Source organism: Elephantulus edwardii, unplaced genomic scaffold, assembly GCF_000299155.1.
Source record: "Elephantulus edwardii isolate Elephantulus edwardi_28Jun2011 unplaced genomic scaffold, EleEdw1.0 scaffold00041, whole genome shotgun sequence".
NCBI lineage: Eukaryota > Metazoa > Chordata > Mammalia > Macroscelidea > Macroscelididae > Elephantulus > Elephantulus edwardii.
This window is the reverse complement of record NW_006399791.1, coordinates 10607414-10628406: the sequence shown is the minus strand read 5'-3', so window position 1 is coordinate 10628406 and position 20993 is coordinate 10607414. Positions and strand designations below refer to the sequence as shown.

Here is a 20993-nt window from a genome sequence, read left to right as displayed (position 1 = left end):
TCTAAAATTGATCTCAGTTTCCACCTTGGTCTAGCAATCCCCTTACCCATTCCCCGTGCGTTCATGCTCAAAAGGCAATGCATTTCAGCAATAACAATCTACAGAGCTCTACAAAATGTTCGTGTAGATGTCCAAAGCATGGTGGGGGCAGGGAGAAGGACAAAAGGTCTCCTTTTGCATGTTGGGAACTTTAGCATTCTTTTGAAAAACAACTGAAGGGGGATGAAGCAAATGTTGTTTCTAAAATGAGAAAAGTATTAAAAATATCTGTTATAGATTTAGGCAAATAACTAAGTAGTATCTGATGCAATGAGAAAGTGGTGAGTGCCTAGCTGAAAGGTAAGTGGTTCAAGCTCACCATCTATGCAATGAGAGGAAAGATCTGACATTGATGAGTACAATCTAGGAAACTATGGGGTGGGAAGCTCTGTTAAATGTCATTGCTGTTCTGTGAACTGACTCACAGCTGTCCCTCCAGCAGGTTTTCAGAGGTTGTAAACCACACAGTAGGAGACGGCCCATTTTTCTCCCTCAGAGCAGCTGGTGGATTTGAACCACATGCACCGCCACTCCTTACCACTAAAGCACTGGAGCCGCGCCCCCGTTATACAGGGTCACTGTAAGTTTGAATCGACTCAGTACCACACAACAATGGTTCCGAGAACAGCCATGATACTATAAAAACCCTTTTTGTTTGTGTGAATAATGTTTCTCAATTCTTACATCTATAAAGATTAAAAATGTGAAAAGAATAGGTCCTTAACCCTTTTATTATAGCAATATATAATATTGGTCAGTGAATACATGGGCTGGTGAAAAAAAAATGAGATGCTTTTTCCAGTAACAGTTTACTTTTTATCTTTAATGCTCATCAAAAGTTGAAATATATTTCTGTTATCCTGATCAACTACATACTTCTGTGCATTTCTAATAATTGTATGATGGCTCAATCCTGAAGAACTCCTAGCATTAGAAATTTATGATCATTGAACATCAGAAATTAAATTTAAATCTCCATACATATTTTTTGTTATAGTAAATTATGACAGAGTGACCAATAAAAGGACTTCATGCATAAAAATCTATCATATTGAGATAATATTCTGTGGAGTGTGTGGAATAAAAATATAAATTCAGGAAGGAAAAACTGACTTTAAAGAACTTGTCCGTGTGTTTAATGGATGATATGTTAATTTGCTCTGGCATTTATAGTCCATTAGATTCATTAAAGGGGTAATCTATTTATTTTAATTTCAATATTTACAATGTCCTGGAAATGGCATAGTTTGGAGCTATTTAAAATTATGCTGAAGATTTCAGATGGCAACGCAAAATGTGTAATGAGGGGTGTATTCTGCTGTTGTCTGCCAGCCTGTTGATGCCAACTCACGGTGACCCTATCGACAACAGAAGAAAATAGTGCCCAGTCCTGCATCATATTGACAAGTGCCAGGATAAGGGGTACATAATGTTTTTCAAAATACTCTAAAAGGGCATAACAGTTTGAGGAATACAAGTCTTGGGATTGGAAACCTTGTATGAAAAGAGTGGACCCTTATGCCTCTGGTTAAATTTGACCTTTTCCTAGACTTGTTTAGCAAACATCCTTAAGCAAGAGCAACAGCGCCCAGGCACAGTGACTGTTTAAACTCCCCAAGTCCCATTTCTCTCATTTAAGTGCACAACACTTGATGGTCCTTGCCCTCAATGGCCAGGAGTGAGTAGTACAGAAAGCTTTGAAGCAGAAAGACTGTAGGTCCCCTGACAAGGTAAACTGCCCACCTGCTCTACAGACCTGCTTTCCCCACCTACACACAGAATAGAAACCCTTCTCTTCTGAACTAGCCTTTCCTGATCGGAGTGACTCCTGTACCTTAGAGCTAGAAGGAGTCCCACACTCTGGGCTGAAGTGAAACTCAGTTGAGTTTTAGAAGGTTCTCAGACCTGTGTGTCTAATTATAGTGAAAAGGAGATGGCTGGTAGTCTCAAAGGTATCCTTACTCCCTTCTCCCCCAAACCCCATAAAAAAGTACTTAAAAAAGAATTCACAGGGAGCTCTGGTGGCCTAGTGGCAAGAAACTGCTGCAATCCCAAAGGTGTCCATCAGATACTCTGCTGGAGAAGGAGGGGCAATCTCCTCCTGTGCCAGTCGGATCCTACTTGCCAGGACACAACAACAAAACAACAACAAGAAGCCACTGAGATCAACTTGATTCTAACTCTTGGGGACCTTCCATCAGTGTTCTGAGGCTGAAAATCTTAATAGGAGGAGATGGCCTTATTTTTCTCCCATGGACTGGCTGATGGACCTTTGGGATAGTAGCCCAAAGCTTAACCTACTACAATACGATGAATCCTTGTAAAGAAATCCCTAAGTGTTACAAAAATGTTAATATGGAAGCTTCTAATTGAAGGGTTGTAGCTAAGTCAAGATGTGCCTTAGAAGGAGGCTTGCGTATCTGCATCTGGACGTGCAGCCAGGGAAAGCCTGTGGATCACAGTGCTGCTGGCACACATGGAGCCAGAGGGCTGGCATCAGGAAGAATCTGCTCAGCAGCCGCTGGTGGGCTCTTTATTTCATGATCAGAACAACTTTTCAGAAGATTGCTTTTCTCCCTGGCCTTCAGAGCATCTACTTTTACATACTGGCAACATACAGTAGAGGAGAGACAATGAATCTTAGTCTAGACAAACACATGAGACCCAGCACAGGAGAATGCCCATCTTTCTCCCGCAGAGCAGCTGGGGGCCTTGAACCTCATGCCTTCGGGATTGCAGTGCAACTTCTTGCCACTAGGCCACCCACCAGAGCTCCCTTAGAAATGTCTTATTTTTATTTGTTGTTGTTACTATGTGCCATTGAGTTGCCTGTGACTCCTAGTGACTCTTTGTACAATAGCTCTAAGCCCTACCCTATCCTAAGCCAGTCTCACCATTTCCAACACATCTGCCCCCATTACCCCACTTAATCTGTCAGTCCATCTAATCCAAGGTCATCGTCTGTGCTCTGTGCTGTCCCCTCCACCCTTCCAAGTATGAATAATGTCCTTCTCCAAGGACTAGTCCCTCCTGGCCATGTGCCCAAAGTATGTGAGACAGGGCTTCAAAATCCCTGCCTTCAAGGACCATCTTAGTTTCACTCTCTCCAACACATACCTATTTGTTCTCTGGCAGTCTATGGTGTGTCACAAGACTCTCTCTCTCTCTCTCTCTCTATATATATATATATACACATACACACATATACATACATATATATATACATACACACACACACACACACACATCTGTAGATCAAGCCCTAAAGGGATGAAAATGGTGAAATCTCCCTTGGACACAGCCTGAAGTCCCTCTGCATTCCCTATGCTTCTACATTCTCCTTTCTCATTCCCAGGAGGAAACCCTCACTATTTTCATCTAATGTGTCCTGTATCAAGAAAACAAGAATAAAAGGCCTCACTTTAAACTGGTTGACTGGCTTTGCTGACAGCTTCAATAGCTTTCCAGAATAACATAATTTATTTACTGCTTCCTGGAATTTACTATACCCACTGTCCACCCGTGCCAGCTCCTGGGCACATTCAATAGCTCCCACGCCACACTTAGGGAAGGACATAAGAGCCTTATATAAAGGGCAGTCTGCCCTTCAGAAACTCTCTCCCACTTCTTTATTTATCTTCTATCTCCCTACTCCCTCCCTTTTTCAACTTGGCTGTTCTGAGTTGTAGATACTGAATTTTTAACCAACTCTTCACCAACTCTGCCCAGGCTCATTTGATGATCAGCTGCTGAGCATATTTCCTTGGTGCCTGAGTCTCCACTCATTCCTGTTTGATGCCATCGGGCTTTCTAGTGCTTCCTTTGGGGGCCCACCTGCTTTGTAACACCATCCATGCTAGCTTCTCAAATCAGAGCTCCATCAGAATCCAGAATTTGAAAATTCAGCGCTAAAGTAGTCCATAAGCACACGATGCTGGGAGATACTTTGTCTACCTACAGACATGGAAAAGAAAGTAGCGAGCCACTGTGACCAGGGTAACCAAGAACAATAAATGCAAGAGAACTGGAGATTCATGGTGTCTTGGTTTTGTTTTATATTTAAGGAAACTCTATTCCTGGAGTAAGTAAAATATACAGGAACAAGTATACAAATAGAAAATAAGCAGACTGGATCATAGCAAATTTAAATTTCAGTTCTCTGGGTTCCATCTTTCCATTCTGGAAATGGAAAGGGCAGTGCAACCCCTTAACACTGTTTTACCTCAGTTGTGTGGTCTGGGCCTCAGGAATGAATTCTTTTGGATATTGTTTTGATTTAAATAGAGAATAGGCACCCACCTGTGGCTTTACTCCAGCTACAGGATTTCCATGGGCTGAAGCTCTGAGTAAGGGATTGAGCTTCTCCTATCATATCAGCCATCTGACTTAATAAGGCAGAATTTCTTGCCCTTATAAAATATTTTGCTGTTTGTTGTTGTTGTTAAGTGCCATCAAGTCGAGTACAACTCACAGTGACCCTGTGAACAAAGGATCTGAATCCTGTTCTATAATAATTGTGGTTTCTCTAATGTTCATAGGGTTTCCAAAGGCCTGTTGTTTAAGAAGTGGATGCTAGTTGTTATCAGTTTGTTGCTGTCAATTTAATCCTGCTGCATGGCAGCCTACCTTGCACTGTGCTCTTTCAATGACTGAAAGAGTATAGAATCCTTGCTCTCTATCAGGTTTCCATGGACTGGAGAAAAGTATTGAGGGTACCATGGACTGCTAGGAAAACAAACAGATTGATCCTGGAAAGGGTCAAACTGGAGGCAAGGATTCTGAGGCTCCGTCAAACATCCTTTGGACATGTTGTAAGGAGAGACCCGTCCTTGGAGAAGGACATCATGCTTGGGAAGGTGTAGAGACAGCGCAGGAGGGGAAGGCCCTCTATGAGGTGGATTGATTCAGTGACTGGGATAATTGGGATGGGAGTGTCTGAGACAGTGCGATTGGCACAAGACAGCAGAGTTTAGGGCTGTTGTACATAGGGTTGCTATGAGTCACAAGCAACTTGACAGCACATAACAAAAACAACAACAACAATTTATAGGGAATTGGATTATCATGCCTTTCTACCTAGTAGTCTACTCCGTCTAGAATCTCTACTAGGACCTGTTCCCAATTATAGCAAACTCAGGCCTCCACAGGCCAGGAGGAGCTGTGCTCAGCCAGGATTTGAGCTCAAGTCTTCCCCATCCAAGATGAGAACGGGACCTCTGGGCCACCACTGCCCCGTTGAGCATCATGTTGGAGCTGCTGCTGTGACTGGCGGGCATTGTGCATAGGCTCAAATGTCTGTAAAGCACAGACTGAAACTCTGCCTGCTCTTGTCCCAGAGCCCAAGTCCTTAGCCTACTTTTTATAGCTATCGGGTCAATCCATCTCCCTGAAGGCTGCCTCTGTTCTGCTGACTTTTCTTATCTAAATAGAAAATATCCTTTCCTACTTTTCCAAGTATGATGGTCTTCTTCGGAGATTCTGTCCTTCTGATTGTTGTCACTGTTAATGTACCATCGAGTTAGAGCCAACTCCTAGCTGAACCTCTGCCAGCAGGTTTTCAGAGGCTGTAAATTACATGGGAGGAGCTTGCCCATCTTTCTCCCACGGAGCGGCTGGTGGATTCGAACCATGTGTCTTTGAATAGGCAGTGCGACCCCTTACCACTAAGTCACCAGATCAAACACATATGACACAGTCTCACCACCCTGGCTGCATTTCTTCCAGTGTCAAGGAAACAAACTACAATTGACAAACGGTCTGTAGTTGATCGTGAGGGGCCCTCAATGGGAATCAAATTCAGGGTTTCCTAAAAGGAAGAAGAGAATTCTACCCCCGAACCACCACTGTCCTCTTACCAATAAAGTTGGGCAATTTCCCCCCACCCCCACCTTCCTAAACCATAGATTACAAATCACAGTTCTAGGAATCCTTTGGAGGGAAGATGCAGAGAAAACTCACAAAAGCAGCACAAAAGCTTTGCTCCCCAAGCAGGGCTTGGAGAAGGATTATGCAAATGACATCCATTTAGCAGAGCCTCTGAGGAATGGCTGTCCCAGGTGGTGCCACTCACCCCAGGTTTGGGACAAACCCTTGGAGTCTTCTAAAAATACAAGAAGTTTATGAGGCAAGCTGTCGAGCAGTATGAGCCTAGAGGATAAATAGGCCCACTGTGATTCTCCCTTACTCTCTTACCTAAAGCCGCATCTGCCAGAAACAAAATTCTGAGATGCAAGACCCAGAAACATACACATTTTTATCTCCTCCTTCTGTTTTTCTCTTCCTCACCCTTGCCTAAACTCCAGCACTCATTCCAAGACCTCACTGGCCTTTGCTGCCTCCAAGCTGTCTATTTTTTATAGAGCAGACATTGTAAGCACCAAGATGTGGGCTGAAAACATAACTTGGCCCATATTTTCTTTTCCAAATGCCTAGGCTTGGAACCTCCCGGCTGCACTAAAATTTTCTAGTGGAAACAAATTTAAGGATGATGTCAAAAGAGCTCCATTTACTGAACAATGATGGAAGACTCGGCCAAGTTCACATCCATGGGTCACACTGCATTCAAGCTCATTCAATGCACCTAGACTCAGTTTTGCTAAATATTAACAAGTAAAGGAGAAGAGATGAATCCTCTTCTTAGGCTTATGCTAGGCTTTGGAACTTCTCCCTACACAGCTTAGGCAGTGAAAAAGTTCCACTTTAGATTGAGACTGATTTGGTGAGTATCAAGATCACTGCTGGTGGCATAAGTCTGCAGGGAGTTATTCTGTTGACCTAAAGGCAGTCCCTCTTTGGTTCAAATCGACCAATGGCAATCTCCTCTCATGTCATGTACAGCCTCCTGAAAATCCACTGGAGGATCGTCTGTGACTCAGTTCAAACACCACAGGAAAATGTTTGAGTTGGCTTTTTGTTTGGATGGAGTTTTTTCAAAAGATAATCCCTTACAAAGATTGAATACTCATATGAAAAAAACAAAACAAAACCCAAAACAACAAAACACAACAACAACAATAAAAAACCCCACCCTAAAATTACACTGGCTAGTACTGAAAGTGCATGGACAGGATGAGCAAATATAACTGTAAAGAAGTAAGGTGATAATGTCTAACTCAGCCAATAACATTTGCTCAATAAATAACCTCATTATTATTGTTAGTTGCTGTGTTTTTGTGTATCATCCATCCGAAACGGACTCCAGCAGTAAATCCAATACATCTCATGGGAGGAGATTATGCATCTTTCTCCTGCGGAGCAGCTGGTGGATTTGAACTGCATGCCTTTGGGATTGCAGTACAGCTTCTTACCACTAGGCCACCAGAACACCTAGTCAACACCAATTCATGGCAACTCCACGATTTTCAAGGCCCTGACCCAGATAACCAAGCGTGTCTTCTGGATAGGTCAGAGTCACCAACAATTCTACTTGGATTCCAATACTTAATCTATGTGCACCCAGGGACTCAAATAACCTATGGAGTGTATTTCGCCTCTCTAAGGCTGGGTTTCTTGATGTGTAAAACAAGGACAATAACATACACATCTGTGATTGAATATGTATGTATACACACATGTATATCTGTGTTTATGTGTGTGTTGTTATGTGCCATCAAGTTGGAGTCAACTCACAGCAGACACCCTCCCCCCCCCCCCGCCCCAGTGTGTTTTCAGAGGCTGTAAACGGTACAAGAGGAAACTGCCCATCTTTTTCCCAAGGAGCAGCTGGTGGCTTTGCTCTGCCTGCCTTTGGGTTGTATGACAGGTTTTAGTACACATACAATACATATTTTAAGCCCAAGTCTTCCTTTTAAAACAAATCCCATTGCCATTTATTTAGTAGATTCAAACTCGCTACCCTCTCTTCAGTTTTCTGAGTCTGTAACTCTTTACAAGAGGAAACTGCCTGTCTCTATCCCTCCGAGTTGCTTGTGGATTTGAACTGAAAACCTTTAGGTTAACAGTACAATAAGTAGGTGCTTTATCACTGTATCCCATTCTCAATAATAAGGTTTATACTGATTATTTGGTGCTGTGAAGCTATCTATGACTCATAGTGAACCCCTGAACACCAGATCTGAACCCTGTCCTATCGTGTGCCATCCCCACCACCTCTGGCATACCCGAGTCCACTGTTATAATCACTGTGTCAATCCATCTTGCTGAGGGCCTTCTCTTTTGTTTACCCCTCCCAAGTACTTATGCCTATTCCAAGGAATAGCCTCTCCTAACAACATGCCCAAAGTATATGAGATGAACTTTCACTGTTATTTCCTCTCAGAAGCACCTTGGTTTCACTTTCTCTAAGACATATGTTTGTTCTTTTGGAAGTCCATTGGATAGTCAGTGCTCTTCTCTAACACCATAGCTCAAAGTCATCAATTCTTCTTCTGTCATCCTTAGTCTCTGTCCAACTTTCAGATGCATGACAAGTCACTGAAAAGATCATGGTTTGGATCAGGCACACCTTAGTCTTTAACGTAACATCTTAACTCTTTAACACTTTAGAGCTGTCACAGACAGCAGACTTTCCCAATGCCATACATACATCTTTTGATTTCTTGACGTGAAGGGTGGTGTTGTGGATCCAAGTAAGATGAACTTGTTGACAATTTCAATCTTTTCTCCACCCATCATGATGTTATGGTAGGAGAAATGTGACATCAGGGTTGGAAGAAGACTCATCAACAACCTGCGTATGCAGATGATACAACCTTGCTTGCTGAAACTGAGGAGGACCTAAAATATCTGTGCAGAAGGACAATGACTGCAGCCTTCAATATGGATTGAAGCTCAACAACAAGTAAGAAAGCAAATATTCTCACCACTAGGCCAGTTGGCAGAAATCATGATAGGTGGATTGAGATTTTTTTTTTTTTCAATCCCCAAGGCGTTTTATTGGGCAGACCGGGATGAGGCAGAGGGGCTGTGCCTAGAAGAAGGTGTTTGGCCACTTGGTGGTGAACCGTGGCTTGTGCTGGCAACGTAGGACCCGGTGAGGCAGTGGGAACTTAATCCTGGTGTCACGGAACTGCTTGACTGCAGGTCGGTGGCACTTGTTGGCTGCGATCTCCTCCACCTTCATGATCTGGATGGAGTGGGCCCAGGCACGATGCTGAGCGCCCATGTCACGGTAGTACTGGGTGACAGCACCTGCAGTGGTCAGATCCTGGTATCCCCGGTACATGTTGGGAGTCCCACTGCGGGAGTCATAGTGCAGCCAGATGCCAAAGCTCTTCACACGCAAGGGGGACTTCTCGAACACTTGTCCACAGTATACAATTTCCCCAGAAGACTTCTTCATCTTCTTCAGCTGTGACACAAAGTGCCAGAAGCGGGACTTGGCAACGACATGGTTGGGGGCGAAGATGTGCATGCAGTAAAGTGGTGGAGTCCAACACTTGGGGGTGGGCAGGCAGCGCCCCACCACCTTGTACTCATGAAGTGTTCCCGAAGCCTTCATAGTGATCTCTCGGCGATCGCCACGACCCGCAAAAGGCGAAATTGAGATTTTTAACAGCTTTAGTTTGCTTGGCTCCACATCAGATTTATGCCTTTGAGCTGTGGTGCCAGAGAAGAGTACAGAATATGCCATGGACCACTAGGAGAACAAATGGGTTCGTCATGGAAAGAGTGAGACCAGGTTGCTCCTTGGAGGCAAGGATTCTGAAGCTTCATCTGACATACTGTTGTACATAGGGACACTATGAGTCACAGGGAACTCACCTGGTACTGAACAAGAATGACATCATGATGTTGCATAATAGTCCAACGGTGAGGATTTTTATTTTCTTAATCCTATCTCCATATCTTTTCAATGTATATGTGGTCCAGGAGGCTAGGCTCTATGAGGAGAACGTGGCATCAGGATTGAAAGTAGACTCATCAACAATCTGCGTTATGCAGATGACACAACCCTGCTGCTAAAACTGAGGAGGACATAAAGCACTTGCTGCAGAAGGTCAAGGACTGCCGCCTTCAATACGGATGGAAGCTCAACATCAAGAAAACAAAGAGTCTCACCACTGGTCTGATTGGTAGCATCATGATGGATGGCTCTACAGTCAACACTCTTGGTACCAGCAGCCAGGAAATTGAAAGACAAATTGCACTGGGAAAATCTGCTATCAAGAGACCTCTCCAAAGTACTGAAGAGCAACGATGCCAGTCTGAAGACTAAGGTGCACCTGGTCCAGGCCATGATCTTTACAATTACATGCTATTCATCAGGGAGCTGGACAATGACTAGGAATGACAGAAGGAGAGTTGATGCCTTTGAGCTTTGGTGCTAGAGAAGAGTATTGAATATACCATGGACTGTCAGGAGAACAAACAAGTTCATCCTGGAGAGGCTGCTCCTTGGAGGCAAAGATTCTGAAGCTCCGTCTGACATATTTTCAACATGTTGCAAGGTGATATCAGTCCTTGGAGAGGGCTGTCATGCTTGGGAGGGTGGAGGGACAATGCAGGAGAGGAAGACCCACAATGAGATGGATTGACACAGTCACTGGGGTAATGGGGATAGGAGTGTCAGAGACAATAAGATTGCCACAGCACAGGGCAGGGTTTAGGGCTGTTGTACATAGGGTCACTATGAGTCGCAGGCAACTCGATGGCACATTGCCACAATAATGAAGTCTGTAGTCTTTGATCTTGACTTATGATAGGGTACCTTTCCAGTTTTTTCAGAAACTGCCTTCTGCCCAGTGATTCTTACAACAATAGCATCTAGTTTCACTTAGGAATGAAGAAATCAATTCAGAAGGAAATTCAGCAAGTCAGTGGTAGAGCTCAGCTCGAAGTTATACATAACTGCCACATCCTGCGTCCGTCCTCCTCATTCAAGACAATCCCATCTGCAAGGACTGGGAGCAGCTTGGCAAAGGGCCTGTCAGGGACTGAGTGACTGCCAGTTCAGGCCCTCAGGATACTTGGTGATTTATAACAGCAGGTCTTAGACATTTAGAAAGAGCAGCTAATGCAGATTCCAGGGCAGACAAAATGGTTGTTATTGTTGTTAGGTGTCTTTGAGTTGAGTATGTCTCTTAGTGACCTGATGATGAAGCTTTGTCTTGCATACTTTGGGTAGGTTTCTAGGAAAAGCTTTTTCCTTGGAGAAGGGCATTATTCTTGGGAAGGACAGAAGAGAGGACGGCAAAAGAGAGGAAAACCCTCAGCCAGGCAGATCGACACAGTGACTATAGCGATGGGCTTGAGTGTGTCAGAGAAAAGACTGGGCTGGTTAAAATATTCTTTGGATTGACGCTCCATGGCTGAACATCGGGTGAGTGAGGCCTCATGGTGAGAACAAGAGGAAGACGAGATGATTTGGATTTAATAAAGCAGACAATTAAATAGGCCTTTCTCCACAAAAGGCAAATTTAGCTAGTAATTGTATCCCCCACTGCTCTTCACACCAACATTAATAACAACAACAATACCTCCCATTGACTGAATGTCTCACTAGTCTTACAGAAAATGGCATTGATTTCTCTAATCACAGATTCTCCTTTTCTAACACAATCTCGGGAGCCTGAGTTCTCAGGCCGGGTACAATGGCGAACAGGCTAACGAAATGCACAGTGCCGTCTCCTCGTCTGTCTGTCATACCGTGGTGCCTTGCATACTCCTAAAATGTTTGATGCTATGCAATCAATATTTCAAATATTCGCAGGGCTGCCCATGGTGGATAGGTTTTAATAGAACATTCAGTCTAAGACTAGGAAGAAAGGTCTGGTGATCTACTTCTGAAATGCAGCCAATGAAAACCTTGTGGTTCATAACAAAATTGTCTGATGTGGTGCTGGATGCCTTCCCTAGGTGGAAAGGCGCTCAGAATACACATGGCTGCATCAATCGACTTGAGCATGAAGATGATGCAAGACAGGCAAAACGCTCTTCTTTCCTTGATGGGTTGAAAACCATGAGTTGAAATCTATTCAAGAGAGTTGAAGAGCAGTTCTGCTGCTCAGTGGAATAGCCAGTGAGATTCCCCTTCTCTCAGTAAAATCAGACCGGACGTTCACTTCTTAAACTTCGGATGGCAGCATAGACTAAGTGGCTTCTTAAGAGATAACTTCATACCCTTGACCCAGCACCTGGAAGGTCTGTGGAGCAGAACCCATGTTCTGATTCTGGGGAAATCTACGTCCCACTCCCTAAGGGTGGCCCCACACAGCCCAGGAAGATGAACACTTAACTCTTCAACCAAGTAGTGCTCCTTGTCGCCACTGGTTTCTACAGGAGCTCGTTAAGATTAATTAGGGAATGTTCATAAAGTACAGGCAGCAGCATGGAATTGCCCTTGCAAGGGCTAAGGTAGAGCTTTGCTTTCCCCAACACAGGGATTTCTGTGCTGCTTTGACATCTCATAATTAGAGACTGTTTCCAAACTATCTTTGAAAGACATTCCATGCACCATGGTTTCTCCTTGTTGTGAGGCCTCTTGGAGCATGATATGGTTTATGCTTCCCTCTTCTCAGAGGCAGGCAATCCTAAAGACAGGGTGGACTGGGAGGAAACAAATGGCTGTGTGTCTGAAGAAGGGTAGACTGAGGCAAGACTCAAACCTTGGACAGACTCAACATTTGGTGGGATTACTCAGGACTTCTGGGCAGGGGGTGAGGCCTTTCCTAAGAACAACAGAAGGTGTAGAACTGCGTCCCTTGGATGGGGGAAAGAAGATGGTCCATTCTTGAGCAGACCTCTGCAGCACATGGTTTATAGGCATATTAAGTCAGGAAAGTACTTTATCTCTGTATAGTTCATTTTCTCCGTGTGTTAAACATCAGTGGGACTTATCCTATAGGATGGTTCTAATGATGAAATGAAATCATTCACATAAAGCATTTGGCCTGTTTTCTGGTAACCTTGAGTGTATGCTATCAAGCAAGCTGCAGTAATACTTGTGGTGGCTCTTGTAGCGTTGTTCTCTCTTCATAAGTCTCTGCAAGAGGCATTCTCTAGGTGCAGATAATACAACTGGATAATATAAGGGATGAAATTTTTTACTCGTATCCCTGTGAGTTCTCAGGCCAGGTTCAAATTGTTTTCCTGTCAAACATTCTTCTAGGTGGTATAGCACTGGTCTGTGCATTGCTGTACAGAGGTAACTCATGGTTGCTGTGAGGCTGAACACTATGACACTGGTGTGCCAAACGTGGTAATGGGTATCCATGGTAGACAGTGTTTGCTGGAGCTCCCCGACTAAAAGCGTGGAAGCAGGAGTGGCATCCGCTTCCAAAATGTCTTGCCTCCGGAAACTCTATGAACAGTGCTCAAGCCTTTTGTTAGTTTATAGGGTCACTATGAGTCGTCAACAACTTAACAGCACCGAACAACAACAACAACAACCATGTAAGTTGTCATTGTTAGCTGCCCTAGAGTCCATCAGCTAGTCCTGGTGGCCCCATACACAGTGGACAGCACTGGGCCAGCCCCCTGACTGGTTGGGGAGAAGACGACTGTGGTAGCAAGTGAACCATGGGCTCTCTCATACTATTCTCCAAGCATCCCTTTCTGTAGTATCAGTTTCCACTGAGGGAACCCTGTTGCCATAGAATTCATTCTGACACTTGATAATAATACAAAACCAAATCTGTAATAATACAATACTTGATAATACTTGATACAAATCTGTAATAATACAATACTTGATAATAATACAAAACTGATCTGTAGAATTTTAACTGGCTAGATTTTTGGTAGTAAATAACAAGGCCTTTCTTACTAGCCTGTCTTAGTCTGGAAGCTCCACTGAAACTTTCCCAGCATCACAGCAACAGGTTAACCTCCACTAATAGGTGATGGCTGTCCTTGGGGTGAATTGCCCAGGAACTGAACTCCTACCTCATGCAGGTGAGACCAGAACTCTACCTTTGGATAATCCATGTGTGGGGTGGTTGTACTTGGTGGTGAGAGGCTATGTACATAGAGGCTTGCTGAGGAAGTAAAATTCAAGTGTTTTTCAATGTAGAACAATTTCGAGGAAAAAGAAATCTTTTCTGGTTTTAGTAGTTCTAAAACACTCTTGGGCACCAGCAGTCAGGAAATCAAAAGACGAATTATCCTGGGGGAAATCTGTGGTCAGGGACCTCTCCAGAGTACTGAAAAGCAACGGTGTCAGTCTAGAGACTAAGGTGTGCTTGATCCAGGCCCTGGTCTTCACAATTACTTTCTATGCATCAGAGAGCTGGACAATGACTAAGGAAGATAGAAGACGACTTAATGCTTTTGAGTTGTGGTTCTGGAAGACAGTCTTAAACATACCATGGACTGCCAAGAAAACAAGTAAGTCTGTCTTGGAGAGGGTAAAACCAATTTTCTCCTTAGAGGGTAGGATTTTGAAGCTCAGTCTCACATACTTTGGGCACAGGGCCAGGAGGGATCAGTTCTTGGATAAAGATATCATGCTTGGAAGAGTGGAGGGACAGCACAAGAGAGGACGACCCTGGATGAGATGAACTGACACAGTGACTGGGACAATGGGGGCTGGTGTGTCAGAATCAGTGAGACTAGCTCAGGACAGGGCAGGCTTCAGAGCTGCTGTCCACTCTTGGCACATAACAACAACATAAAAAGCAAACAAAACTCTTGCTTCCTTCTTCCTCTCTTCCTCGACTTCCCCTTACTCTGGATGAATGTCTGTAGTTGGTGGGTTAGGGATTATGGGTGGGTGGACTACGGAGCTTCCTGCTGGTAGGACAGATCAGCCAGCAAAGCACAGTTATAACTAAAGGTAGAATCTGTTACTTTGAAATGTTCCAAATTAATCATGTTAGCCGAAGGGAGTCTCGGGCCTCTAGATCCCCCTTTTGTTTTATTAGCTGCCAGCTGAAAATGCCAGAAGTAAGTAGCTGGGGAAGAAGCACAAAAGTGAGGACAGGGAACACTTTACAAATTTTAATTACTTCAGTAAACAATACTTACTACAGCAGAAACCTACCGTGGAAGGCTCCATCCCCAGGCAAAGAGAAGTTGGAAGAACATCATGCGAAATGACATTAAAAAGATGCAGGTCCTCTTTAGACTGGATACCGCCTTATCTGGCTTCTCTGAGCCGGAGCTGACCCTCCAATCCACCCACTGGCTGAGCCACTGAAGTTGGCTAAGGCCAGAAGATGGACAAAGTGCACACTGCATGTGCCCACAGCTCTCTTTAAAAGGGAATGCCTTCATCCTGAATGGAGGCTGTAGCGGCACAGTCCACAGGGAGGTGCGCTGCTACAGGCAATGCCTCTCTGGTGGTTTAGATCTGAAGATGGACAATCTCCTCTCACACGATTTACAGCCCCTTGAAAACCTGCAGGAGGTTCAGTTAGGAGCTGGTTCTGACACGATGACAATGAGTTTCAAGAGCTTTGCCCTGGGAGACATAAACAGTTCACACTTGACTTCTAACCTCAGGGGGGACGCTGGTGGCCTGGTGGGTACAGAACCCAAAGGCAGGCAGTTCAAATCCACTAACTGCTCCACTGAAGGGAGATGAGCAATCTCCTCCAGTGCTATTTACAGCCTCTGAAAACCCACTGGAGGGTCAGCTAGGAGTGGGTTCCAGCTTGATAGCAATGAACTACACTAACCTCAAGACTGGCACTTTGAAGCCACCCAGTGGCCTTGCAGAAGAAAGGCTGGTGATCTGCTTCAGCAGAGATTACAGCCATGAAAACCCTGTGATATAATTCTACTTTGCAACACATTATTATTGTTGTTATGTATTGTTGAGTCAGAACCCACTCATAGCTGACCCTCCAGTGGATTTTCAGAGGCATTAAATCACATGGAAGAAAACTATCCATCTTCCTCCTGTGGGGCAGCTGGTAGATTCAAACTGAGTACCTTTGGGTTGGCAGTGCAACTCCTTGCCACTAGCTAGACTGTAGAGAAGAAACACAATTCACCCAGTGCATTCCAGAACAAGAAAGACTGGGCCATGAGGAGAGAGCCCAGGGTTCACTTGCTATAAACATGACAGGACCACAAACATGAAGTACTTGGTCAAATACTCCATCTTCATTGAAAGATGGGGATCAAACTCAAAAGCAACAACTGGGCTGAATGTTCCAGGGCAGCCTGTGGATGGGTGGTAACAGAAGTTAAAATTCTCTGTGAACTGCAAAGCAGTTCATGAACATAAACTAGTACCTCTATTATTTTTAGACATCACAGGTTCCTAGTTAGCCCTTTCCCTGAGGAATTACAGGAAAAGGCATTGATTAGCCCAGCACACAGAGTATCTACCATATCTAGACACATCCCTAAGCTTGAACATGGAGATAGCTGGGGAGAGAAATCTGACACCACGGACACTGTGGGACAGATAAGAAGAGCACTTGTTTGCCTGAGGCAGGCTTCTGAGTTCTGGCTGCAGTTCCACCAGCATGGGCTACCCTGTGCCTTTGATACATGCTTCCCTTCTAGTCCCAGTGTTCACATCTGTAATAATAATAGAGCTGGGCTCAAGAACTGTCAAAGTTTCTCTCCCTTTGAAAATTGCATGAGATCTTGCAAAGCATCAATTTCTTATTTGAATTGATGCATTAAGAGCACTGAACCGCAACTCATCCCAAGAGCCTTCCCAACATCTGCAGCACTGGGAAGCCTGTGTGTGTGTGTGTGTGTGTGTGTGTGTTACAGTCCAAGAGAGCAATGAGCCAGAACTCTGGAGCTCCGAGGCCTACTCAGGGTTTACGTCACACCCCCTGACTTATCCATAGGCCCCTCTTCCTTGCATCTATTAAATTAGCAGAGTGAGGGACAGGGTTAGACTAGATGACTCTTTGGATATCATCTGGTTCCAAAATTTGGAACGACAATTTGCTGAAGCAGGGACTGGCTAACCTCTGAATGCCCCTCCCAGTCCTTTGAGAAAGTTACGAGATCTAAGGCTGACTTAGCCCTGCAACTCTACAGCTGGGTCCCAAGGTGCCTCTCTGTAGTGAAGGGTGTGGGCCAAGGGTAGTACCAGATGAAAGGGATAGAAAAGCTGCAGTCCACACAGCCTCTGGCAACCCAGGCCAGGATCACGGCCTGCAGCTGTGGCTGCTCCTTCTCCCTTCACAAACAAGTCCTACCTCTTGGCTTCTCCTTCAAGGTCAAAAGGCAGAGGAAGACTGCTCTGAAGATGAACCCAGGAGAAAGTCTTAAATACTAAGCCAGCAATCAGAGTTGTGCTGTTTTTCCAAAAGCATTCCTAGCCTGCAATACACATTCCTATTTCCAAAAGCATAGAAGGGGGAGTGAAACAAGGTGGCTTATTGCTTATAGGTTAATAAAAGTTGGATAACATTTTCTTATTAATTCCCAAAAAGCAGAGGTAAGTTCAGGACTGGGGTAAAAATAAGGTGACGTCTTACTTTGGTTTATCTAAATTCCTGGCCTCCATCATACCTCAGGAACAAAGAGATGATTTGGCATTCTCAGAGTAGAGAGAGAGCTGAAGTGTGAAGAGTCTTCAGTGAACAAGGATATAGAACGACTTATTGAGCGCTTATACCCTGTCAGCATCTAGGTTTAATGAGTCCAATGCACAGCTTCATTCAATCTTCCAAATATACCTTAGATTTAGGGATATTATTACCAGTGCTGCACAGATGTAGAGAGAAGCCCTGCTGACACAGTGGCTAATGCTCTGCTGATAACAGAAAGTCTGATGGTTTGAGTCCACTAGTTGCTCTGCTGAACAATGTGGCATTGAGGTTCCATAAAGACTTACATTCAGGGGACCTCTCTGGGGAATTTCCATGGATTACTACGAGTTGAAAGGAACTTATCTGCAGTTAGGCTTGGGGAAACACTGGATGGTTTAAAAGCAGGAAATGTGTGCATCTGGGCTGTATTCTCTTTATATCCCTATTCAATTTGTATGCTGAGAAATTCATGAAAGAAGCTAGACTTTACAAAGAAGAGTGTGGCATTAGGGCTGGAGGGAGGTTCATCAGCAGCCTGCATTATGCAGATGACATACATTTGTTTGCTAAAAGTGAGGAGGATCTGAAGTGCTTGCTGCAGAAGATCAAATACTGCAGCATTCAATATGGATTACATCTCAACATGAAGAAAACAAAAATCCTCACCATTGGCCCAATAGGCAAAATCATGATGGATGGAGGAAAAATTGAAATGGTCAACAATTTCACCTTGTTTGGGTGAACACCACTCCACAGTCAACACTCTTAGAACCAGAAGTCAGGAGATCAGGAAGACATATAACATTGGGAAAGTCGGCTGCCAGGGATCTCTCCAAAGTCCTCAAGAGCAATGATGTCAGTATAAAGACTAAGGTGCTCCTGATTCAGGCCCCAGTTTTACCAGTCACCTGCTATGCATCTTGAGAGCTGGACAACGAATAATAGGAGAAGTAATGCGTTTGAATTGTGGTGTAGGAGAAGAGTGCTGAATAGCCTATGGACTCCCCACACCAAAAAAAAAAAATCCCACATAGAAAGTGTCTTGGAGAAAGTGCAACCAGAGTGTTCCTTGGAGGTAAAGGTGGTGAAGGTTTAACTCATATATTCTGGACATATTGTTAGGAGACACTATTCCTTAGAAAGGGATATCATGCTTTGGAAGATGGAAGGTCAGGAAAGGAGAGGAAGACCCCAAATGAGATGCATTGATACAGGGTCTGTGGCACTGGACTCAAATGTGTCAAGGATGATAAGGAAGGCATAGGGTAGGGCTGACTTCAGATTTGTTGTTCTTGGGGTCATTATGAGTTATACTGAACAGCATTTAACAACAATATGCAGACAGAATAATGCAGAGCAACTTGGGTTCACTTAAAAGACTGAAGAATGTAAAGTGCAATCTTTATATACAAATTATCCTGATCCCCAAACCAACATTTTTAGGAACCATGATAACATAGATATATAGATATACCTAGATATTGATAATGTTGTTGTTAGGTGCTGTCAAATCGAGTACAACTCATAGTGACCCTATGAACAAAAGATCTGAACCCTGTTTTATCCTGCATCATCCTCTCCCTTCCTGATATACAAAAGCCATTGCAGCAGTCACCATGTTGATCCACCTGGTTGAGGGTCTTCCTCTCCTTTGCTGACCCTCCACCCTTCCCAGCATCATGCCCCTCTCCGAGGAATAGCTCCTCCTAGCAACATGCCCAAAGTATGTGAGATGAAGCCCCATCATTCTTGCCTCCAAAGAGCACTCTAGCTGCAGCCTCTCCAAGACATATCTATTTGTTCTCTTGGCTGTCCATGGAACGTTCAGTGCTCTTCTCCAACACCACAGTCCAAAGGCATAAATTCTTCTCTGTCATCCTTATTCATTGTCCAGCTCTCAGATGTATAGCAAGTAATTGGAAAGACTGCTGTAAATGGAAGGGAAGAGGCCCCAAGCCACAAGAAGTTAAACCTGGAGAAGAAGTTAAAGGGAAAAGAATTTTCTTCAGAACCATCTGAAATAAGAAGCCTTCCCTAACATTTGTACTTTGTATTTGGACTTACAGACCCCTAAACTCAAGAGACACTGACCACAGCATAAGAAATCGGCAGCAGCTTGAAGCATTTGGAATCACAGAAGGCCATAAAGCTTGAGATATAAGCTATCAGATCAAGGGATGGATAGCGGTAGATAAGTGTTGAAGGGAACAGGTGGGAGTAGAAGAGAATTCTGGTGAATCAGGGAAAGGGGTGGGTTAAGACACTTGGGTCAAGGGCGGGGACAAAATTGAAACTACAGGTTATTACTACAACTGAGAAATATCTTTAATCTGCATTTTTTTCTGTAAAATGCTTATCTGTCAGATACTTATCTAAATCTGAGCATTCAAATTAAGACAGACTAGGAAGAAGGATTAGCCATCCACTTCTGAAATAGCAGGCCTTCAAAAACTATGTACAACAGAACACAGACTAGCAGATAGGGCAACTGAGGTGGAGCTTTCAAGTATGGAAATATTAAGGAAGAGGAACAGTTGTAAGCAGAAACTAGTGATTGGTACTTGGAATGTGAGAACCATGAATAGGAAAATTAGATATTGTTAAGGAAGAAACAACGCATAAATATGACATACTAGGTATTGGCAAGATAAGATGGACTGGCATGGGATATTTTGAATAGACGATCATATGATCTACTATGCTGGAGATGAAAAGGTGAGGGAAAATGGGGTTACTTTCATAGTTAAAAAAGTCATTTCTAGATGTGTCTTGAAATACAATATTGTGAGTGATAGGATAATATCCATACACATACAAAGAAGTCCAGTGAATACCACTATCATTCAAATACATGCACTAACAACCAGAGCCAAGGAAAAGGAAATAGAAGATTTCTACCAACCTTTGCAGTCAGAGATTGGTCAAGCATGCAATCAAAATGAATTAATAATAATGGGTGACTGGAATGCAAAAGTTGGGAACAGAGAAGGATCAGTAGTTGGAAAGCATTGATTTGGTGACAGAAATAAAGCTGGAGATGGATGATAGAATTTTGCACAATCAATGATTTATTTATTGAAAACACATTTTAGAAGAAACATAAACTCAGGTTGTGCACATGGATTTCACCGGATGATATGCATAGGAATCAGATTGATTATATATGTGGAAAGAACCGCTGGAGAAGCTCAATATCACCTGTAAAAATTTGGCCAGGGACTGACTGTGGAACAGACTACCAAAACTACTCATGTCCAAGTTCAAGTTGAAGCTAAGGAAAGTGAAATCAAGTCCATGGGAACCTAAATATGACCTTGAGTCTAATCCACCTGAATTTCAGAACCATCTCAGTAACAGGTTTCAGGCCTTGAAAACTAATGAGTAAAGACCAGATGAGTTATGGGAAGATATCAAGAATATCATCCAGGAAGAGTGTAAAAGGTGGTTGCAAAGACAGAGAAGGAAGAAAAGACCAAAATGGATGTCAGAAGAGACTGTAAATATTGCACTAGAGCACTGAGAAGCCAAAGCAGAGGGAAGAAATGAAGA

General features: G+C 43.7%; 2 protein-coding genes across 4 annotated transcripts in view; both read right to left on the bottom strand.

Annotated features, from left to right (window-relative positions):
• The window catches only part of NTRK3 (neurotrophic tyrosine kinase, receptor, type 3), a 620856-nt gene that overhangs the window by 18512 nt on the left and 581351 nt on the right, over positions 1-20993 (bottom strand). The window lies entirely within an intron of this gene.
• Positions 8969-9499, bottom strand: LOC102848635 (60S ribosomal protein L18a-like). Its single transcript, XM_006885179.1, has 2 exons — positions 9080-9499; positions 8969-9013 (listed from the first exon to the last, which is right to left on the bottom strand). Exons 1-2 carry the CDS (start codon positions 9497-9499, stop codon positions 8969-8971), a joined length of 465 nt encoding a protein of 154 aa, XP_006885241.1.